General features: G+C 37.1%; 1 protein-coding gene across 1 annotated transcript; it reads left to right on the top strand.

Annotated features, from left to right (window-relative positions):
* On the top strand, positions 1-24,381 carry prkchb (protein kinase C, eta, b). Its single transcript, XM_055185910.2, has 14 exons — positions 1-689; positions 3,984-4,047; positions 4,166-4,325; positions 4,423-4,457; positions 6,396-6,475; positions 6,563-6,692; positions 6,793-6,926; positions 7,016-7,141; positions 7,328-7,501; positions 13,266-13,420; positions 19,694-19,835; positions 20,057-20,245; positions 22,882-23,028; positions 23,289-24,381. Exons 1-14 carry the CDS (start codon positions 348-350, stop codon positions 23,436-23,438), a joined length of 2,028 nt encoding a protein of 675 aa, XP_055041885.2. The 5' UTR covers positions 1-347; the 3' UTR covers positions 23,439-24,381.
* The last annotated feature ends 1,116 nt before the right edge of the window (positions 24,382-25,497 follow it).

The raw sequence follows: 25,497 nt of genomic DNA, 5'->3' as shown, positions 1-25,497 counted from the left end.
ACACAGAGAGAGAGAGAGAGTGTGAGAGAGAGAGACAGACGATTTCCTGCGAAGGACGACAGATTTGGGTCGCTGTTTTTGACTGTCACTCTTTTAATAATTTTACCTGCCTACATTGCGCAAAGACTTGCTTCATGTTGTTGTCTGTGTAGAAACTTACCAATATAATAACTTTATTAGCGCATTTACTGGATATTCATTTGAATTTCTCTGAAACGATCGTCTGGATAAATGTCTTCAAAAGTGCCATTTTAGTTCGTTTTATTTTTAAAATCAAATGATATATGACTTTTTAGCACCGTGTAGGATTGCTTTATTTAGTTTATTTGTATCTAGTATAGACTATTATGAGATTCAAAGGCTACCTGAGGCTTCGTATCGGGGAAGCGGTGAATTTAAAACCGACAACTTTCTCGACTCGGCACACCTTACAAAGGAAAAGCCACCTGGATCCCTACATAGTTGTGAAAGTGGATAACGTTATACTTGGACAGACCGAAACAAAAATAAAGACCAACAGACCGACCTTCAATGATGAATTCTGCCCATACATCTCAAATGGCAAAGAGTTGGAGCTGGCTGTGTTTCACAGCACCCCTATAGGATACGACGACTTTGTTGCCAATTACAGAATCCAGCTGGAGGATTTATTAACATCATCAAACACAAGACAAACGTTTGAGGGATGGGTGAGTGTGTGCACCTGTATATAATGTAAATAAATTACGTTATTATATAGTGGATGAGTTTTATAATATTATTGCTAAAATGTCGATGCGTTTATTTGAAAATGTAATAGGCCTATGCTAAAACAAACAAACAACATGTAAAAATACGTAGTATACTTTAGTATTTCCTATAGTAAACTGCAGTAGCCTAAAGTTGTAGTATACTGTGGTGTATTATAGGACACTTGTTCATGTAGTAATAACTAGTGTAGTAAATACAGTTTTATGCAATATTTATTAGTAAACACTGGATATGTAGGCTATTTAGTATCTACAGTTTACTATAGTAAATACTAAACTGTACTACAGTATTTTAATAGTGGAAATAGAAACCATCGCAGAAGTTCCAACAGATTTAATGGTTATAATGAGATTTCTATTGTTTTTAATGAAAACTGTAATGGTCTGTGGATTTCAACTGATATCTGTGTGTTGACTTCTGTTAGTGGAGTATTGTTTGGACCAAACTGGAAAATCATTCTGAAATCCTACTTGAATAAAAACACACCAGATAAAGGAGTTTGTAAAGGTTTTGATGGTAAACAGCATTGTGGAAGAAACCATTACAGTTTGTATTGTATTTATATAGCACAGTTAACACTTTACTGTTAACATAAGCATTAGTTTGACATTTGCATTGTTTCATATTTGCATATAAAATGGAGTTGGATGAAACCATCAATGCCACAAGAACATCCTTTTCTTTGTAGTCTTTTCTGACACTGCTGTTTTACATGAGGGTCTGACTCTTTCAGATGTGCAATAACTAGGCCGTGCTCAAAACCACACGTTGCACCCCACCATGCATCACGGAAACTCTGTAGAGATGTACCTGCAGTTAGATCTATGGTTAAACTGTGTGAGGTGTGATGTTTGGTTTGATATGATTGTGTCCTACTTTTGAATCGGTCCAGAAGCTAAAATAAAGTTAATTCTGGTTTAGGCATCCTTAACATTTTAGTTGCTGGATGGGGAAACCGTGCTACTACCGTTCCCAATAGTATAGCCAGGGATCTCCACCCTTTTTGCGAGAAAAGGATAAAACAATCTGGAAGGCTACTTTTTGATATAGTCTACTAAAAACTTTTTTGTTTTACTTGTTGATTATATTTTATTTTACGTTATATGTTTTATCATTGTTTTAAATGTTAACATACATAAAAGAAGCCAAGGTTATATAAAAGATATATAATGAATAAATATTAAAATGGAGGCTATTAATAGAATATGCTGTGGCGGGCACCTCACAGACCGCGGGCACCATGTTGGAGACCCCTGGCCTATAGTCATTGGGCTTGGCAGAGAGGGTCCTAGGGCTGGGCTATATATTGAATATTAGATTATTGAGATACTTGTGCTAAAGAAAGATATAAAAGTACAGAATATCGTGAATCTCGTGTTTTTTGTTTGATACAAAGTGTTAAGTGGTCACTAGGTCTACATTTTTACTAATACATTAGTGTTTTTGTACTAAATCTACTTTTTTAATCTGGACCAAAGAAAATTAACTTTTCTAGAGCAAAATATTGTCGACATTTGGAAAGATCTTTTTCCGAAGAGGGGGACAATACAACCTACAATTAAATGTGAAGAATTTGGGCCGGTATGGGTACGATTGCAACACTAAAATGGGTTAAAATGTGTTATTTTCAAATCTCTGCATATACAAACAACAACTTTTCAACTGGACACAATACATTTTATTTTTAAGCAACATACAACTTGTATGCCAGGTAAAGCCTTTAAATCATAATATTCTTTCAAAAAAATACATTTTTGTGATATATATTAAATGTAAACATCAAATCAATTACATGATTTAATGATTTAACTAATTTTTTGTAAACAGAGCTCATACCTTGGAAATGGTAGGCTTTCACAGAAAATTAAAACATTTTAAACCTTTACTCTTTAAAACCTCTGTACACAATGAAACCGGTAACCGGCCCATGCCTAGTAATAAAGCTTAGGATATTTCTCAAGGACGCATTTTTATTTTAGAGTCTTATTTTAATTCTGATGTTATGGTTTAAAACATGGTTATTTTTAGTGAAATATTTTGTATGCGTTTGCACTTCATTAGAACAGTGCATGAAGTTGAAATGTGGGTAAAGTTGATGTGTATGTAGTTACGTAACATTAAAAACCCACATTATTATCTCACTCTCAGTGTATCTGTGTGCGTGTTTCACTGATGTCACTGCTTACGGACTAACATACCATCAGTAGAAACATGTTGCTCAACCAAACTAGCAAGATTCCTCTTTTTGCCTTTTAAAATCTCTCATACACACTAAGATCTGTTACAACTCAAATTCCCCGATGTCTGAACTTTAGGTGTTGAACAGTTCCTGAATATACATATTTTGGGGTGGCTGAAGATATAAGCTTGGTAGGGTTGACACAACCATATAGGTTAATTTAAATGCAAAGGTTGGGTTTGTCCATATTTTGCTAAATCATTGGTTAAAACAACCCAGCATTTTTAGAGTGTGAATTTTAAGTATTTCCTATGCTGTTACTAGGTGATAGGGCACCAATGCCTAAACAGTTTTTAAAGTGCTTGTTGTGTTGTTGTCGGTGCATGTTATGGACTCACTAAACCGGCTTGTCCTGCTCTCCCTGTCTAACCTCATATGGTGGGAATTCCTTGCACAAGATAAGTGATGGACAAAGAGATATAATAACTGAGACGGTGGAACTTCAACATAAAGAGCAACATGCCATTTGATTCTGTACATGTTATGTACCAAATAAGCTTTCACTTGTGCAGACTTTGAAGAATAAAATAAGCTCAGTGTTTTATTTTAAATCATTGGTCTGTTGCGACTTGTCATCGTTTTCATTTAACCACATCCTTCTTTCCATTCCAATATAATTTCCGTTAACCGACACAATGTCAACAGTAAAACATGAAGGTCAGCCGAGTGTACAAAAGAAAGTTTCTTTAAAATTTTTATACATTTATTTTTTTGTCAAATGTGTGTTTATCAACAATCACAATATTTTATGGGTGACATAAGCTTCTGAACTTTGTGAATGAACGTAAACTATTTAAAAGGAATCTTAAACGTCTGGAATTTTTTATTTCTGGCAATTTTTGCACACTTTTCCACAGTACAACAGACCCTCTATGTTTGTAAAGATGTTGTTATAAAGTTCTAGCATTTTAGTCACTAAGTTGTGTCGTAATACTGTCAGCCAGTTCACACAGTGTTAAATATAAACTCACTGAGATATTCATTTTTCTTCCAGGTGAATCTGGAACCAGAAGGAAGTGTTTATATCACCCTCTCTCTCACCGGCACCTTTACAGATGGTGAGATGTTTTAAACATACTATTACATTTTGTCTTCTTTATAACTGTCTCTGTGAAACCATTACTCACCCGCTACTATGCGTCATACTTAATTCAAGCACTGTGCTATGACTTTCAGACGAAGCAGTTGTGAATATAATAAAGAGTCATAGAAACCTAACCAGAAAGAGGCAAAGAGCATTGAAGAGAAGAAAGGTCCATCAGGTCAATGGACATAAATTCATGGCGACCTTTCTTCCGCAGCCAACGTTTTGTTGCCATTGCAAAAACTTCATCTGGTGAGGCTTAACATAACAAAAATGTATTCATAGGCATACGACTACATTCAATAAATGGCAACTGAAAATATGCAAATATGTGTTATTTTCACCACAGGGGTGTATTTGGAAAGCAAGGTTATCAGTGTCAGGGTGAGTATGCAAATAATTTAAGAATAAGCAAGAATAAAAATGTACATATTCGCAATTAGTTTGCTATCTGTTATTTATGCGTGTGTGTGTGTGTGTGTGTGTGTGTGTGTGTGTGTGTGTGTGTGTGTGTGCCTACTTAACCATATTTTAGAGACACATATTTGTACCAAAAAGTGAGAAACTTGAGCAAAACCTCCCTTTGAGGACATCCACATTTGTAAAAACGCTATAATATAGTAATAAAGTTTTTTTATATTGTAAAATGTAGACATTGTTTGGTTAGGGTTAAAGTAAGGTTATAGTATTTATAACTAGGGCTCTACACTTTCAGAAAAAAGGTACAAAGGTTGTCACTGGGACACTTCCTTTTAAAATGGTCCTAATATGTACCATGCGCGGGTCAATGTATAAGCAACCCGCACCTGACCGACGTTTTCAACTAACCTGCCCGCAACTCTTTTTTTTAAAATAGTAATTGTTTAAAATAGTTAATTGGCATCTTTATTTCAAACGACCCAACCGACCGCGATCTGAATATCATTAAAAATATTTTTGGATAACTCGTGACCGCAGGCAACCGCTCATTTTGGATCAACCCGCGGATCACTGCAAGGTTCCCACGGGTCCTTGAAATCCTTGAAAGTTTGTGAATCTGGGGGAAAAATCAAGGCCCTGGGAAATTTTTGAAAATATACATACTTAGATACAGGTCATTGAAAGGGCTTGAATCTATTTTAGTTAACCTTGTAAGCATCACCCCACCCTATTGAATTAAATCTACACTCTTGGAGCTTTCAAACAATATACAGTTTGTCATGATTAGATAAGAATTCATATGCAAACATTGAAGTAAATGTAGTTGTCCTGCTGGTGGGACAGGGACATTTAGCAGAAAATAATTTTTTTGAGGCACACTCTCTTCATAAATGAATCAATTACTCTCCCTATATAATTTATTTTATAAAACACTGTTGAAATGTCTATTCTGGAGGCTTAGACCTTTCCAACGATATATAGTTTGTAGTGATAGATTAAAATTTACATCAACAATATTAATGCAAACTTAGTTGTCCCGTTTTCGTTTAAGAAGTTTTCTGGAAAAAAAATCCATATTATTCCCTGTGTAGTGTAGGATAATATCATACAAATTCTAGACTTTTTAAGCACACATGCTAAACTGTTCACTTTTAATGCTTATCTTCTGTATGCAAATGTTGATTCATACCAAAATGCTTTTTTGCATAGTTGTGTTTGACACATGAAAACGTCTCGGGTTACGTATGTAACTCTTGTTCCCTGAGAAGGGAACGATACGCTGCATCTCGCTTGCCATACTTCCTGCGTCCCTGTAACGCTTTCTTTGGCAATATTTCAGATAGCGTTATACTTCCTGGCTCCCGCGTCACCCTGTCTTTGCCGTTAAGCCTCACCATTGGTTGAATTTGATATACACATTCAGACGCACTTACCCCTGGAGGCGTCCCCAAAGTGTCACCGCAGAAAGGGAACTGTAACAATATATCTTAAAAGGTAACACGATGTAACTTTGCTCTCACTTGAAATGTGTCCCCACATTTAGTCCTTGAACTTGAGGATATTGGACCTGGAAAGTCCTTAAAAGTTCCTTGAATTTGATGTTAACTAAGGTGTGGGAACCCTGTCACTGGTGTGTTGGGTACAGATATGTACCTTTGAGGAAGCAGTAGGTACCCCTAAGGTACCAATGTATATCTTTGAGGTACCCCCCCAGTGACAATTTTTGTACCTTCTTGCACCTTCTTTTCTGAAAGTGTTTAAAACAATATAATTCTATGCAATGTCCTAATTTAGATAGATCAGTAAAGATGTGTGTGTGCGCGTGTAGGTGTGTCCCTTGTGAAATGTTTTTGTATAGCTGCTTTGAATTAAATAAAACTTTATGATCCACTTTTTATGTAGTGTGCACATGTGTGGTCCATAAGAAATGCCACGATTTGGTTGTAACCGAGTGCCCACGTATGAAGAAAAATATGACTGAGGTAAGAGTCTGTATGTGTGTGTTGCCTGTTCATAATTGTTATAATAGCATAGTTATGTAATTGATATACACACACATTTGCCTATAGGGCCCAAGCCTGGGATTCAGCATCAACGTGCCGCACCAGTTCCGGGAACACAACTACAAAGTTCCCACGTACTGTAACCACTGCGGATCTCTACTTTATGGAATAGTGAAACAGGGTCTCCACTGCAAGAGTAAGCATGCGGTTAGCTATAGAGTTATTGGTACAGATAATTGGTACACACCTGCTTTGTGGTCATACACAATTGTTGTGTTTGTTGGGGATTTATCCAGGTTGCAAGATGAACATCCATAAACGATGCCAGCAGAACGTTGCACCTAACTGCGGAATAAACAACGCAGAGCTGGCCACCAAACTAGCAGAGATGGGTTTGCAAGCAGGCAGACTTTCCAAACGGCAGTCACAAGTAATATCATTAGAATTCCCTCAAAAAGCATCTTCAGTTAGCAAATGTGTTTTAATGTTTGTATACATTTCTTCACATTTTTTTCACAAATGAACATACCAGGAACTTCAAACTGCTCTATTAAATTGGAAAATGGCTCTGATGAAGAAACTGTTACAGTGGGTTTGGAGGACTTCAGTTTTTTGCAAGTGCTAGGAAAAGGCAGTTTTGGCAAGGTAAGACACATTACCTGGACAAGAGCCCATTTTGCTTAAAAGTATGGCTGCATTGGGTGCAGTCATGCTTTATTAACACTTTATATGACCTTTGCTGACCTACAATCAGCAAATTTTGTGAGACAGCATGGAGACGTGTTTTAAAAAAAGAATTTCATGACATTAGCCATAAATGTGTGTTTGTAGGTGATGCTGGCTCGTTTGAAAAGTGACCATAGGGTCTTTGCGGTGAAAATGTTGAAGAAGGATGTCATACTGCAGGAAGATGATGTCGAATCGACCATGATTGAGAAGAAAGTGCTGACTTTGTCCCACCAGCACCCGTTCCTTACACAGCTCTACTACTGCTTTCAGACACCTGTAAGAGTTGACAATCACATGCACACCATCTTTATCACTACACTCTAAAAATACTGAGTTGTTTCAACCCATGGTTGGGTAAATATAGGCAACTATTGTTTTTACCTAGAAAATAACCCATATTTGTGCACATTTGGATTAAAACAACTAACCATTTAAATAGAGAGCAATTTTCCTATTTACAAAGTGTGAGTAATGTTATTTGAGATTTATTAACCAATTTGTTATACTGAAATGATTGAGGGAAAACACTTTTAAGCCATTCAAAACTATTCAAAACTAAGCTAGAACATTCTTCATTAAAGGAACACGCCCACATTTTGGGAATTTAGCTTATTCACCGTATCCCCCAGAGTTAGTTAAGTCCATACATACCTCTCTCATCTCCGTGCGTGCTGTAACTCTGTCTGACGCAGCCCCCGCTAGCTTAGCTTAGCACAAAGACTGGAAATGCATGGCTCCAGCTAGTATACTGCTCCCAATAAGTGACAAAATAACGCGATCATTTTCCTATTTATGTGTTGTGATTTGTATAGTCAAACCGTGTACAAATAACAAGGTGATATGAGACACAGCGATCTTTTAACAGTATACATACTGAGAACTATATTCTCTGAAGACGAAGCACTGCCGCATGGGCGGAGTGATCTGCTCGCAGCACACGAGAAGCCCCTGGTGAGGAGCAGAGAATTCGGTCAGAGTTGTGCAAATCACTCCGCCCATGCGGCAGTGCTTCGTCTTCAGAGAATATAGTTCTCAGTATGTATACTGTTAAAAGATCGCTGTGTCTCATATCACCTTGTTATTTGTACACGGTTTGACTATACAAATCACAACACATAAATAGGAAAATGATCGCGTTATTTTGTCACTTATTGGGAGCAGTATACTAGCTGGAGCCATGCATTTCCAGTCTTTGTGCTAAGCTAAGCTAGCGGGGGCTGCGTCAGACAGAGTTACAGCACGCACGGAGATGAGAGAGGTATGTATGGACTTATCTAACTCTGGGGGATACGGTGAATAAGCTAAATTCCCAAAATGTGGGCGTGTTCCTTTAAACAAAGAAAAAGCTCAGTGAAACACCTGAAGCGCCTTCTTTACTGGAAGCTAGATATTCTTCTTACAAAATCGCATAGTTTACCCTTTATTACCCTCCTGGGGCTACCCAGTCTCACAAAATTATATAGTCACGTTAATTTTTTACAATTTTTTGTGATACTGTCACGAATTTCCGCGGTTTTTCGTGATCGTATCACAAATTTCTGTTTATGTGTCATTGTCATTGTCACGTACTGCTTTTTCCTATTTTCAAACCATTTTCGCTTCGGTTTAGGGTTATATTTGGTGTTTGCATTAGGATGTCACTTTAAGTATTGGTTTATACTATTTTTTCTGCTCTTTTTTTTTCATATTTTCTAAATTTTAAAACAATGTCACCTGGCGTTAGGGTTAGAGTTGGGTTAAGGTAAGGATGTCATTTTATGTAAATCTAACCCTAAACCGAAGCGAAAATGGTAATAGGACAAAACAGTTGAGTAACCAATACGTGACAATGACACATAAACAGATATTCGTGATACGATCACAAAAAAACGCAGAAATTCGTGACAGTATCACAAAATCACGAATCAAAAAATTATGTGGCTATAGGTACGTAATTTCGTGTGACTGGGCTGCCTGGGGCCGCATGGATTACGTCTGTGAAGGATGGATGCACTTTTTGGGCCTTTAAAATCAGTAGTACCATTTTCTACCATTATTAGGCTTGGAAGAGCCAGCACATTTTCTATTATACAACAGTTCTTTCTGGTTCTCGAATCTGATTGGCTAAGAGCTATACGATATTGTGCTGATAACGGCACTGTAACCGCTTCACCTTTCGTATTATTCCGCCACCTAGTGAATGGAGGTCCTAAGCAGGCTCATCTCTGAATGGAAAAACACAGACGCGCTGTTTGATTCACTCTCTGTGTGTCTCATTAGTTTACTAGCTCATAAATCAGTCTGTGAATCCGCAATCAGAAGTTATTAGTCAAAGATCAGCGCTCTTGGATGTTACGTTACAGTTAATGGGAGAAATGTCTTGTCACATTGTGTGGACGATTAACACTTGGAAAGAGGAATATAAACACTCGTTTTTTTCTGGAGCTATATCTTTTATTAGAACGCGAAAACACCGTGGAACTGCAGGTAAGCCCAGCAGCTTTTAAATGTGGACATTGATCATTTACTTTATCGTGACGTGACTATTAAAACATGTTATGAGAATATCGCCACTGGTATATTTATAAGCAGCATGCAAAAACATCTCTCTGACACTTATAAAAAACAGTTTTATATAGTACTGACCAGAACAAAGTTAAATAATAATAATCGAGTGCTCGTATCGCGTTAAGAATAAATGAGAAAGCAATAGTAATGTTATACAAGTATAGTTTTATTCACTTTTACCTCGCGCCAAAACAATAACAACACAAAAGACACTAAATATGAATAAAAAAAAACAAGTACTAGTTTGATCATGACACCAAATACTACTGATTTGATCTCATTTTGACGATCATAAACAAACAAGGCCAACATGAGAGCCAGGGAATTCCTTTCAGAGATGTAGCCCAGAGAGGGCGGTGGTCAGCGGGGCGAGTGAACACTGACGTCCTCTCATGCTTTGGTTCTCATTCGTACCGAATTTCACTAAGCAAACGTTCAAACAGGCGCTATCTTTACTAATTGACTGCAGATTTAAATATAATAGAGATACATTCTCTACTGAACTAATCTTAAAACTACACTTTGTGACCAAGAAACGGTAATATAAAGAAACGGCTTTTCCGTCCATTGAGTTGTTATGAGCTTCAAAGCAGCCGAAAGTTTTACCTGTCATTCTGGCCGCCCTCAAATCCGTGGCGGAAGAAGTAGTTCTCAAACAAAGAGGCTTTTAAAATAACTCCGTGGTTGTTTTCTAGTTTTCGTTTTTCAAACGTGTGCCGTCGAACTGTTGTATAAAAGCAATATCGCTCTCGGAGTCGTGTGATATAGCTCTATATCATGACGGCTGTGATTGCCTATGGCCTAATCACAGCCGTGATGATATAGAGCTATATCACACTCCTACTCGAGCGATATTGCTTAAATATAACTCTGATTGTGTTTTAAAGAAAGATAACAGTCATATACATCTCGGATGGCTTGAGGGTGAGTAAATCACAGGGTTTTTTTTTCCAGAGTATCCCTTTAAGAACATTAACCAAAGGTTTAGGAATACACAGTTTGAAACGTCAGATTTAGATCCTAAAGGAAAAATATGCAAACTAAGTGCTTTCCCACCATACAATAGTTCTCATTTTTTATCTGCTTAAAAATCACCATGTTTTATTTTGTGCCACCATACTTACTCATGTTACTACTCACATAACAGTCTTTATATAGGGAAAACATGGTGGCTTCTTAATTTATCCCTGTTTGGATCCTAAGGAATGAATGGGGCTAGGCTAAATGCTAACACATTCACGACGAGCTGTACACAGATTAAGTGCACACATTGAAAAAGATAGATATGTATTAATTCGTCTAAGTTGAGGTAAGAACATAGTAAAATATTTTTAAAAAATGTGGTGTTGTCCTTTAACCCCTAGAATATAGGATATAACAGTGTGAAAAGCCAACCACGGCATGAAAACAATCCAGAATTTTTATAAGTGTTTAAAATTTTGTAATGTAGTTTCGAGTGGCAGCTGGTAACTTCTTTTTACGAGGGCGCACGATGCGAAGTTCGTCACAACATGTATGTAGCCCGTCATGTGTGTGGTTCATAATTTCAAAATATGTGTTCTGCGCGTCGAGTAAACCTATGTGCATCACGTGTCTGTTCAGAATTAGTGACTGCTGCAGACGCGTCTAAAGGGTTTATGATAAAAGAGACGCTCGCATTTGCCAGATACTCGCATAATCTCATGCGTAATCAGAGTTTAATGTTAAGGGAGTGTCTTTTGTGTATTTTGTGAAAGTGAGCGTCTCTTTTATCATAAACGGTTTTGACGCGTTTGCAGCAGACACTTATTTTGGCAAAACACGTGATGCACATGGTTCACATGACGCAACAAACACATATTTTGAAAACACAAGACAGTCCGAACACGTATTTTGAATTTGTGCCCTTCAGAAAAAAGTCACGAGCCATCACTGGTAGTTTTAAATAATTGTGTTTGTGAATGGTAGGAAGGAAGTTTTGGTTCGTAGGTATAGTTATTTTATGAGATCATAGTGCACTGTCAGAAAAAATGGTCAAAATATGTACCCCAACTGTCAAAGATTACATATTATTACCAAAGAGAGCTTATTAGTACCTCATATTATATACATATTAGTATCTCAAAGGTACATATTGGAAGAAAATCTGTATCCAATGTATACAATGCATAGATATTAGGACCATTTCAAAGGGTACTGCCCTAGTTACATCTAGGGTACATATTTTGACCACTTTTTCAAACAGTATGTACTAAAATCTTTGTTTATCAATAGATCAAGGCTTTCAAGGAATTCACCTGAAGAATCTAGAAATGATTCTCAAACAATTTCCGCGTATACCAAAATTTACCAGAAGGGTGCAGTATTTCCCTCATAAGAAAACTCAGTGTTGAGTTTGATTAGATGTGCCATAGAGTGGATTATTTTGTAATGTGAGCCCGGAATAAATCACACTTCACAAAGCAATAGAGATCGAGTTCTGTTTTGCACACAGTAATCAAAGCGTTGTTGAATAAATACCAAATGTCATTCACTTGACCAAGAAATGCACTCTTCTTTAGCAAAACACCCTTGACATTATGTTCTGTGTAAACAAAATTTTCTCGAATACCAGAGCTGTTCTCGTTCATATTTTAATCTCATGAAACACATAATTGTTTTCATCAGAGGATTTCCTGGTACAGAAAGATCTGATTAACAGAAGGTGAAGTTGGTAACATGTTTATAGCGTGGGTGTAGAGCAGGACTATCTGTATTTCCGCTCAGTGGCCAATGTAGTGGTTAAAACTTGTTTGAAATAATAAGTACATTTGCAGTCCTGTTTAGTTTTGCTATTAGCTAGGAAATTACATTTACCCTGTAAGTGAGACAGTCATCTCCCCTAGGCGATATAAGACTTCTGCTTACAGTATGTGATATTGCTTTATTAAATAAAGAATAATACTCTGAAGTGTCATTGTACCTATAACAGCACAAATGCGAGTATAGTTTTGTATTTATGCAAAAGTTTAACAGACAAAGGAAAGTGATTTACCTACCGGTATGTGTCTTGGGTGTGGAGCAACTAAAACCACAGATTCAAGATCTTATTTTACAAGATGAAACTGGGTCACCATTGTAATACCAATTTAAACAGTAGATGGCAGCACACCATCAGATGGCAGTACACCAGTATCATGCGGTTTGCATTGCTGAGAAGTCAGTGTTAGAAGTTGTTGTGCAGCTCGCAAGTAAAAGTTGTGGGTGAATCTGGGAAGGAAGTGATGCAAGATCTCTGTTGGCTTACACATATTACCAGTCCTCACCTCAAACACTATATATGTGGCTTAAAGAACTTATGTCGAAATCATTCACAACACACTATCTACTATCTATTTTCTCGTTTCCTTCCTGTAACGTGTAACAATGTAAATGACTCTTTCTCTCTAAATATATACATATATAACACTTGTGGTTTCTTTGCTTGAAAAAGTTAATAAAGCAAAACTGCTCACATTTGCTCTTGGTTTTTCAGGAGCGGTTATTCTTTGTCATGGAGTTTGTGAATGGCGGTGACCTCATGTTCCACATCCAGAAGTCCAGGCGTTTTGAAGAGCCACGAGCACAGTTTTATGCTGCTGAGGTCACTTTGGCCCTTAGGTTCCTTCACTCCAAAGGCATCATTTACAGGTCAGCATCCCTACGTAACACACTTTTGTTCACACACGTACATACAAGTACAGAAATCCTGATCCCATGGGAATAAGTAACTATTTTACAAGGTGACTAATACTAGGTATGAATTTGTGTGAAGAGAGTTGTACAAAAATGTACAGTCATCATACAAATGAGATTGTATGATTTTATATACATTATTTAACTAGTTATGAATTGCTATGAGATTGTGTTGGTACATACTAAACTATACGGGCCGTTTCCCGGATAGGGTTCAGATCAGGGGTCTCCAACTTTTTTGTGAGCAAGGACAATCTGAAGGGCTACTTTTTGATACTTATCTACTCAAAATGTTTGTGTTTTACTGTTTGATTTTATTTTATTTTACTTGTAAATATTTTTATCATTGTTTAAAATGTTAACACATAAAAGATGCCAAGCTAATATAAAATATGTAATAAATAAATAATTCAATTGAGACTATTAATAAACCTGCAGGCACCATGTTGGAGACCACTGGTTTAGATGAATCCAGGACTAGGCCTTTGTTATATTAGGACATATAAGTGGTTTTAACAACGAACCTTACACAACACATTACAGGTGTGCATCATGAGAAAAAAACAATAACACTGATATATGTTAAAATATGTCAATGCAAGGTGTTTTTAAATAAAGGTATCTCAGACATGCATTTTAGTCTGGGACTAGGATAAGCCCTGTCTGGGAAGCCACCCCGATCTGTTAAACCATTATGTATCTCCCTGTTTATCTGTCATTAGTATTTATAAATATAATTTACTTTAAAGCTTACATAACACACACTGTTTCTGCTTTTCTGATGTTAATCTGGAGTACCTATAGAGTAGTATTACATCCTTTATATCTCCGAAGAGTCTTTAGTTTAATCAGATTTATAAAAGACAGATTAGTTTAACCGAACCTTCCTATAATGTACGAAAAAATGAAGGAGGAGGAGTTACTACCGCGGGAGGAGCGAGTACGAGTAATGCAACACTATACAACACTGTTAACTTATGATTCACTACATGTTCGTGTCATTTATATGCAACATGATCTCACAAAGTTCCGTGGGATAATCACGGAATTTTGTGCTCATTTTTCCATGGCATTCTCACAGATCTCCGCATTTTTCCGTGGCCCTGCTACGGACTGTCTTTTTCTGTGGCATTCTCACGGATTGGTTACTCAACTGCTTTTTCCTATTTTCAAACCATTTTCGCTTCGGTTTAGGGTTAGATTTGGTGTTTGCGTTAGTATGTCAATTTAACTATTGTTTTATACTATTTTTTCTGATTTATTCTTTTATATTTTCTAAACTTTAAACAATTGTCGCCTGGCGTTGGGGTTAGAGTTGGGTTTGGGTAGGGATGTCATTTCATGTAAATCTAACCCTAAACCGAAGCGAAAATGGTAAGAAAATAGGACAAAACAGTTGTGTAACCAATCCGTGAGAATGCCACGGAAAAAGACAGTCCGTAGCAGGGCCACGGAAAAATGCGGAGATCCGTGAGAATGCCACGGAAAAATTAGCACAAAATTCAGTGACTATGCCACGGAAATTCGTGAGATCAGGTTGTTTATATAATATGTACGCGCCTATTTCCAACATAAGACAGAAGTCTTACTTACCGTTTCCGTTAAGTTTCCATAAGGCTGACTTTCTTCTCCTTACATCCAAAAACACACTTTTTCTTTCGTACCATTGTTGAGTTTTGAAATTAAACAAAGCTGTCGCGTGATGTGATGTTTGCAAGTTCTAGCGTCTCCCGCTGATTGACGGGGAAGTGCCCATATAAATAAGTGATACATATAGAAACCCCTGAAACATCAGCTGGACCCGTAATCGAAAAAAACTTTCCGAAACTTGTACGAACCCTGGTAAAGTGCATTCGGCACAGAAATACTTTTTTTTGACACTTTGCCTACGTTTAGCATGAGGAAACAACTCTATAACTGTGTTAATAAGTCATAATGCATCAAATACCATTGAACCACCCCTTTAAAAAAGCCAATTCACAGCTTTGCCCATATGATTTAGCAGCATTTATGGTCATTTGTCTTTATAGTCTTTATAACTGTCACAAAGGATTGCTATATTATTTCTGAGCTAACTGTGCAAACTGGACTATCTTTTTCTATTGTATTAATGTACGCAAAATGGAAAGAATACTTATAATTCATTATGCACCTATTGCAGATGTTCACACCCCAGTGTTGCTGCCCACAGTTATTTGCTTTTGCATGCACACTCAAGTCTGATTTCATGCAGTCTCCGCCCCCAAGCTCAATCTTCCTGTACGCTCATGCCCTTTCTGGCTCTAATCACATGACCTTTGTCTACCTGAATAAGCTTTTCATTCACCCTTGTAATAGTAGCAAGCCCAACCCAAAAATAAACAAAAGAGTCCTATGAGACTAACGGTATTTACGAGCTTCCCTGCTGGGCCTTGTTTCGAGAACCTTCCCAGCGAACTTTGCCGACCCCTTGTCCCCCACATGATCGCACAGCCCCCCTTACAACCACCCATGCCTTTCCTTTCACATTTATTGCTTAATTATTTTGAATGAATTACAACACATCTACAAAAAAGGTCGTAGGAAAATGTCAGTGGTTTGTTGTAGAACTGCTCGCGTGAGACTTTGAGTGTTTACTATTCGGTAGTTTAAGTGAGGACCTGAGCTGACGTCACGGGCGGCTCATTCCCTGCCTGACACAGAATGCAACTATTATTACATAAGTTGTTTACTCGAGAGGGAAACTGCCATGCACTCTGCTCTAATTTTACTGTATTGCTGTACAAAGGGCAATAAAGCTTTCAATGCACATAAATTATGCCTAATGAATATATTTGTATACCTTCTCAAAACATTTCATTTATGCATTTGGCAGATGCTTTTATCTAAAACAACTTTCTTAGTGCATTTAGGATATACATTTATTATCATTATGTCACATTGAATTTCATATTGATATTTCATGATGTCATACGTTTTGCAGGACTACCTATAACAGACCCCTGCACTAATCCAACAACAATTATTCAGTGAGTTAGTCAATCTGCTTCTCTCCACTTTACCTTACCCGTGATCTTATATTGGATGCTTCGGTAATGCCGTTTTTAATCTGCTCTTGCTTTAATCTGAGGAGTTAACTATACTGGATGACAGTAACAGTGCGTTACTCCAGGTCAGATACAGAGGGCTGTTTGTTGAAACTTTTGCAATTACAGCTGCTTTTCCGTTGTGGTAATTTTTTTATTTAGGCTGTGCTAACCAAAAAGCACAGTTGCACCATATAAAAGCACATTTTGTCATAGGTGTACATCACAAGTTTTTCCTCATTATTCACTGACACAAATATTTTCCAGATGTCAAGCTCTGTAATTTCACTGCCAGTTTTCCAGCTGGAGATTTTGGTTTGTGGCTAATGGCCAGGTTGGCGAATGTGCCACGCAATCGTTTTTGTTGCCAGCACCAGCTTTCCACCATTGCAGGCGCAACACTCGGCATGTCTCAGGGCTTTGAGTGCGGTGAAGTACAGAAAGACATATTTTTGATTGATTTTTGTGAAGAATGGTTTAACAAAGAGTACAAGTTTTCTTTAAATTCATGAATGTGCTAATTCCACTTAATTGAAATGTTTTTCATAATTTTGATCTGAAGATGAAGAGAAATTTGATGTGCCAACAAATGAATTTCTTTTATTCCTCAAAAAGCTGGTTAATAAAATGTCAAGAGTACATCTTTTCAAATTTTTCACTAAGGGTGGCTACTGTAAAGATGCTAAAACATAACAATTTAAGGCAGGGAAGGATTGGCAATCTGTGCGTTCTGGAAAAGTCCAGAACGGCCGTTCAATGGAGGGCCGGCCGTCGGCAAAAAAGTCTAACAACACAATATGAACAGCCAACAGCAGGGGCACTAATACGATCACTTATATGCTGCTACATGTAAATAAAAAACGAGGAAGAAGAAGAGTCGGCCTATGCTACTAGATACTAGCTGTGATTGGTCCACGGATTCCCGGAATTCGCAAGCCTGAGCATCCACAGCCTGGTCATGATGAGGGACAGACAGAGTTAACCTCACATCAGCAAGAGGTCCTGTAAGTGCCAGTAGTAGCAGGACACGTGACATTAGAATATAATATACACGATATAAAAACTTGTGTGAAAATTAACGTAATGCTCAACTACTGTTAGAGAGAGACGTGAGTGTGTGGGTGCGTGCGCGACAGAGAGAGAGGCGCGAGCGCGGTTGAACATTGGAAACGTAAAAACAATACATATTACTCTGTCATTTTGTTCTTATGGTGGGACATTATTCAATCGCAATAAAACAAAACATGCTTTTGTCAAACTGTTAACTGTTGTCAAACTGTAACCTATAACTGTCATCTGACCAAAATCACACACACACAAACACACACCAAAGCAAAAAATATTTATCCAACCCCATTTAAAACAGTCTGTGGGTGGACATTCATCGTATTGCATTGGTTTTCATTTCTTTAATTGACTTTATTGTATATGAGAGGTTGTAGTGACCTCACATTTTCTGCTACAATGAAGACTTTTGAAATAAACGGGAAAATATCATTGCTACCACTCTAAACATGCTAATATACAAGAAAGTGGGCTAAATAATTGACCAAATATTAGTTTAACCAAAAAAAATCTGACCTGGTGGTTGTTTGTGAAAGCTTTACAGACAAAATATAGGGCCTAACTTAGCCATTTTCATTATTTCACAGCCTTATTATACATCAAAGTGTAATATGACATTGAAAAAATATTAAATAACCTTGTCTGATGGTATTTTGTGGCATAGTATCTGGACATCCTTGTGTCTGTTGCGCACGGCTACGGGCGAATGGCGGATGATGGGCCTATTTGGGAGAAAGTCCAGGGCTGTTTTTTGGCCCCTGTCCATCCCTGATTTAAGGATTTTTTTAGTCACATTGTAATTCCCACAGTTACACTTTTGTTAAGTATTCTAAAACATGGAAATTGTTAAAAGGGGACATTATATGAAAATCTGACTTTTTTCATGTTTAAGTGCTATAATTGGGTCCCCAGTGCTACTATCAACCTAAAAAATTGTGAAAAAGAACAATCCAGTAACTTAGTTTTTGATAAACCATTCTCTTCAAGCCTGTAAAAATAGGCCATTAAAATTTGTCTCGCCTTGTGATGTCAGAAAGGGATCTTATTAAAATAATACCCTTTAATCTGCATTATCCAGCTACGGCACTGTTATTTAGTGCAGAGTGAAAAAATAATTGACACCACAATTGAATTTCAATTTCAACAAACCACCATTATGGCCGTTACTGTTTGCATTTCATCAGCTCATTTGCATATAACAGGACACACCCAAAACCGCACATTTTTGCTCACACCTACAAAGTGGCAATTTTAACATGCTAACTTAACTTTCTATAAGGTATTTTGAGCTAAACTTCACATGCGTACTCTGGGGACACCAAAGATTTTTTTTAAGACTTTATAATAACGTTGTATTAGTAAACAGTTCACTCTAAAAATGTCTGGGTTGTTTTTGACCCATAATGGGTAAATATTAGACAGAACACTCGGTTGGGTTAAAATTGGGTCATTTTTAACCCAGCATGGGTTAATTAAAAAAAAAAAAAATTGTAAAAGTTAGTCAATGTCGATACAGTTTTTCATGTTAGTTCATGGTGCATTAACTAATGTTAACTAATTGTTAACAAATAAAACCTTATTATGACCCTCAACATTCGAACAGTAGTCTAAGTGTATCCAGATTATATAATGAAATTATTTAATTTAGTGTTAGTTTGAGTGTTTATAGCAGAATCATAAACATTGTAAAAAAGCCGCCTCTTCATGTGAACTGCTAATTGCATTTAATGAAATTATAGTAAATATCCTCGCAAATCTTTATCACAAGGAAGCTGTTCATCCAATGTATGTGTTTCCCCTGGGTCATCATTGTCTCTCTTTACTGATGACAGATTATTGAATTTTCTTGCTCATGAGCATTACACGCTTATTTAATCCTGGAATGTCAGTACTATATGAACTCAGTCACCCCTCTGTGGCGTTTTCTGTGTTGTCGTTCTACTCGTGATTTATGACTTATGACTTTTGTCATATGTGTTTATTCTTTTTTTTTTTTTGCAGTGGAAATAGTAATCAGATATTGCACTGTGTCTTCCATTATAGTAGATATGTTTTACAGTGTGGTAATAATGCCCCTCTGATGTGTTTTCTGGCAAAGGGACCTGAAGCTGGATAATGTGCTTTTGGACAGTGAAGGCCACTGCAAACTGGCAGATTTTGGCATGTGCAAAATTTTGGACATGTCAAATGGAAGACTAACTACCACTTTCTGTGGGACTCCAGATTACATTGCACCTGAGGTAAGATTGTTTAATGTCATGAATTTTCTTTGGGGCGTAAAGGGATGCACCCAAGGGTGTGGGGGGTGCACACCATAAAGTATGAGAACCACCGGGTTAAGGGAAGGGGATAGAATATACAGTTTACAGTATACAAGTCATTGTGTTTAGAGAAAGACCCTATAAAAATGGAAACCTGATGTTGAACCTTCTTCTGATGTTATATATTGTGTCTCTTTCAGATCATCATGGAGGAACCATATGGTGTGTCAGTGGACTGGTGGGCTCTTGGTGTTCTTCTCTATGAGATGCTGTCAGGTCATGCTCCATTTGAAGCAGACACTGAGGATGAGCTCTTTGAGTGTATCCTCCGAGATGAAGTTATTTATTCATCCTGGCTTAGCAATGAGGCAGAAGACATCCTTAAAGGAGTGAGTCGAGAAACATTCAACTTAACTTATCACGCACCTACACTGTAAAAAATTAGCTGTAATTATGCAGCTGGTTGCCAGTAACATACTGTAGACGATAAAGACAGAAAATGTTTCATGTTCATTTAACTTTGAACAAACTGTTGCCAGTAAATAACATAAATGTAAAATCTACAGTAAGTTATTGGCAGCTAGTTGCCAGTAATACACAATAATACTGTAATTTCTACAGAAATTTTTTACAGTGTACTGAATAATAGTTTTCTCTTCTTCTCTAGTACTTTTGACTGACTTTAAAAGTGATATCTATAATATTGACTGAGTAAGGTCATGTCAAAGACTGACATTATTGAAATCACTGATTAATATTAAACTTTGATGATTTGATTTTCATAAATAGATTGAGACCTTAGCCTGGATTTCACAGACAGGGTCACATATACTTTATTTTGTGGAGCACAAAAGGAAATATTAGGCAGAATCTCAATGATTTACAGCTCTAGTCACCATCAGGGCTGGTCTGGTACTGGCATACCGAAGCACTTGGGGGCGGTCGAAATAATATGGTTTTTTTTGTTGTTGTTGTTTTTAATTTGCCAACGACCGGCCCATTGGTTCATTTTCCATACTGACACTGAGCTGGCCCAAACTTAACAGGCTCCACACACACTAATTTTGTGAGACGTATCATACATCTCACACTATTTTTGTCTGACCAGCCCATAACATTCGTTAATAGCACAACACAGCCAGTTGCTTTCTTTCTTTGTTTCTGTTTTTAATTCATTAATAGCGCTAAAAGGCTTTTTTTCGGACAGACCGGCCCATGAGACACCTAATCAGCAGCCCATTGGTTCTTTTTTATTTGACATTTAACTAGCCCAATCACAACTTTTCGGGCTTTTTTATGAAGCATCAGTGTGTGTCTGTCAAAATAATAATAACTACCATCTATTTTGTAAATAAAGCATTTATAAGTAATACATTATTGTTAATGATGACTGGCTGGAGAAAAAAAGCACCTTATATTCAGGTGTGCAGAATTATTAGGCACATTTTCTTTTACATTTAAAATGGGCCAAAAAAAGTTTAACACACACACACACACACACACACACACTTGAAATTAATTATTTGATGTCCATAAGAAATACGTCATGCATGGAAATTGCGAAATTGAAGTCTGACCATTATACAAGAAATCCTGATTCGGGCAGCAAGGTCATAAAATAGGATGAAAGGAAAAGATATATACAAAAATTAATGTTAGTTATTAAAATTACTGTGGTTTGTTATTGGTAAAAGTTATTCAGAAAAAAGTGATAAAAATATTCTGCAAACACCGTTGTGGGACTTGTGGCTTTACTTGCGACTTCATTGTAATATTTATCAGGTCTCAGTGTTATCATAAAGTGGTCAGATTGGTTAGTTTACACATCACTGGCTAAGACAATTAGCAGATTTTTACAACCTGCAAAGCCTTTTACAGCACTTAATCATGGAGTTGGTAGTCAGGGTTGCACAAAGATGTAGTGGGCCGGTCTGGGCCAAAATGCCAGGGCCAATTTTTTGTCCCAGTCCAGCCCTGGTCCCCATTCATTATTATAGTATACTTCACAAATCTCTTTAATATGCAAATCTTTTACATGTCCTTGTTTCTTTACGAAATTGACAATTTCTTGGCTTACGTCTGAAGCAGCAATGTTGGGAAATCACAAACTTTCCTGTAACTGCTTTTGAATAAACAACCTCTTCCTGTTGCGTATTAATCAGTCACTGCATGTGCATGATCGTGTTAAAACATTGGACAATGTTAGTGTGAACCTGTTTTTTCATTTTGGCAAATGCAGTCAAGTGACTTCTCTGAGGGTTTTGGCCAGCTGTTCAGTGTATAGTTGTTCTGTCCTGTATAACCCCAAGAGAAAGTCTAATAAGCAACAAAATCAGGCCCACTGCCAACCAAATCTGAGTGCAGCAGACTGCTTCTGCCCTCTGTGTCTCATTACATAAACTATTAGAGGCAGACACTGTAGACAGAAGTGATGTGTGGTGAGACCCTTCATACCAGCCTGAGAGGATCTGATTGGCTGAACGTCTCGGTTAATGCAGTGCACACCACTGGAATGTAATGCATTATGATCTCCTTGGCTCAGTTTAAGATGGCGTAATCTCTGCTGCTTCGTATCCGACTGTCGCTTATTCAGCAAGCTTAATATGCATAGCTTTGAGTCAAGGAACTCATGAAATCTGTTAGGATCTCGCAATATAGAAAGTGAATTTTGCATAGTTTTTCTAATCATACCTGCGTGAGAAAGAAAGAAAGAAAAGAAAGAAAGAAGGGATTTTTTTCTATATTTAATAAACTGTGCACATTCAGCATGTTCCCCTTTTAACTTCCCTTTCCATTAACTCATTTGCATATGTTTCTGAGTGCCTGACACCAGCTTTGCTGAAAGTTTGATATGATATTAGTTGTATCAATATTGAGAGGTAGATAATAATCACCCATACTGGCCAAATTTCTTGTGGGTTTCTATGCAAATTAAGAGCGTTATTAAGAGCTTTATGATGCACAAAGAAGATTTAATCTCTTGAACTGTGAACTTCAATGAATGCTGTTTGCTTTTTTGCCGTAGCTCCTCACCAGAGACCCAGCATCCCGGTTGGGTTGCACGAACAGAGATGGAGGAGAAGAGGCCGTAGCTGCACATCCGTTCTTTGCGGGACTTGACTGGGAGAAGCTGAACAAACGAGAGATCAAACCACCTTTCACTCCTCGAATAGTAAGCCAAGCACAACCACTGATACATTTAAATATTTGGCAGATACCAAAGTGAGATAAAAAAAAAAGTGCAAGGTATGCATTAGATCAGTTTGTGTGTTTCCAGAAAAAAACTCTTAACGTATTGGTGTTGCTAGCAGCGTTGATTGAACAACTGATACGTTTGTGCTGATCTGTGTTGTATTGATATACTATATGGTTAATGCAATAAAGTAAACATGCACTGCATTTTAATCTTCACGACTTTGTTGTGTTCTGTAGGAATCGGTTGAAGACGTGAACAATTTTGACCCTGACTTTACCCAAGAAGAACCCACACTTACACCCATAGAAGATGGAATTTTCCCATTCAACCCGGATGATTTTAAAGACTTCACGTACACGGCACCAGAACTGCGATCAGCCAGTTAGCAGCCAGACATTGCTTATTTATTTTGCATGAACAGATGATCATTTTAAACTTCATTTTCAACTTGTAATAACCTCTGTTGTTAAAATATATGTATATTTTTTATACACTCTCTAAATCCCTGCTTTCCAAATACACTTATGCTGTAAACTGGTTTCAGAATTAAAAGCCACACCTTTTAAAAATAGGTCATAGGTCAAGGTCAATAACTGTAAACAAATACATTGCAATGTACTTCAACAGGACCAAAGAATATTATGTATTCCAAAAAGAACTGATGCTTTTTGAATGCAGTTTGTAATTTATGTTACTTGTGTAGCTGTGCAGTGTTACTTTTGTATTTGTTACTAGGCTGATAATATTTGTCATGCAGTTGCCAAGTGCTTTGTTTAGCAACTTTGTGGTAAGCATGGGAACAGATTCACCTTACAAATGAATTCACTGGAACGAGTTTGTTATGTTATAAGTTTAAGAAATTTGCATCACCTTCTTGTATAAAAAGTCAGTTTGTTCGTTAAAAATTAAATAACAGTGGTGTTTATGTAAACATCATGTGACAGTACTGGCATATCACCTGTCTATTGTTTTGAATAATAAATCAGTGGAGCTTAACCTGTGGCAAGAGGAATGAAATTTTGATGAGAAACTCAAAAACACACATATTCTTTACACCACAAAAGAACAGCAGAACTGTTATCATGTCACGTTTTTGTGTAGACATGAAAATCCTCGTATGAATTATTCATTATCATCTATTAATTTGCTGTGCTGAGCCCTAATGCACTGATTAATGTACAATAGATATCAGTGCTGCACTGTTAATGGGTAAAAACTGAGACATATACCACTTTTATTACCATATGATTCAACCATTGAGTCATTGCCAACCCCTTTTTATATCTATAAGTGACCGTATAGCTTTGATTAAAAGCAACTACACTTGTAGAGACTTTTCAATCTGCCTTGTTTTTCATTTTATATTTTTTGTTTTACTGTTAATGATTGGCACCTCATTGGCGTCTTGTTTTCATTCTGTTGTTTGAAGATAGATTCATGCTATGATAGAATTACCCAACAGTGATTATTTTTTATACGCAACTTCCACAAACCAGTTGGAACTAGAAATGTATTATGAAAACATTGTTGCTCTGATACGTTTTGGATCCATGCCTGCTAGACAAAGCATTGACATAAAGGCCAAAAATAACAAACATGTTTGTACATTAGTAAGAAAGATTGTCATCACTTGCGCACTTTGACATTAGACCCAGTCTCTTGTTACCATATCTGATGATTTTAAGCACTTGTTAAGTATATTTATAGCACATTTTGTATTTTGATATTGTTTCCATTGGTATAGCCTACTCCAGTGTAAGCCTTGTGACATAATACCACTTGATTTGCAGTGATGGTCCGTGAAATATTTGTCAGGTAGGTCTGGTGAATTTCTCAGTTGGGTTTATGGTCATCATAACTGCCAAAAACCAGCCATGTCTGGTTGGGAGGTGGCTTTATTATGACTCAAGCCATTCATTGAGTCAGCACTGCTGAGAAGTTCATGGAGTTTCTTTAGTGAGAATAAGCCAGAAGTATTGCAACTATTAAAATTCAAAAGAAACTTATATTGGCAAGGAAACTATGCTCTTACTGGAATGAAAGTGTGCTCTGCTAATGTTATTGTAGGGCTTTACTGCATTCTGCAGTTTGCCAGTATATCATATGGTCCAGCTGATCATTTTTCCAACTTCGGAAAGGCTCTGATCACATGCGTGCCTATTTATAAAACAAAGGTCCTGCTCCCACTGTCTTGTGATATAAGAGGTTGTTGTTGATAGCTTCTAAATTGGGAGGTGAAATAGGTACGATTTTGTCCTGCCCACATCCAATACGTGTTGGATTTTCACAGATGGACAAACTGTAGTAATACAGACATGCTTATGGTATTTTAGCTTTTGTTATTTTTAGCATTTCTCAATTGTGTTAGCAATGCAGAGGTCACAAATTTGATTTCCAATGCAACACAAATAGCTACTGATGCTACAAATGTATAGACTGAATGCA

This window comes from Misgurnus anguillicaudatus, chromosome 18, assembly GCF_027580225.2.
Source record: "Misgurnus anguillicaudatus chromosome 18, ASM2758022v2, whole genome shotgun sequence".
Taxonomy (NCBI): Eukaryota; Metazoa; Chordata; class Actinopteri; order Cypriniformes; family Cobitidae; genus Misgurnus; species Misgurnus anguillicaudatus.
The sequence above is the reverse complement of the archived record's forward strand: the minus strand, read 5'-3'. Positions and strand labels throughout refer to the sequence as shown.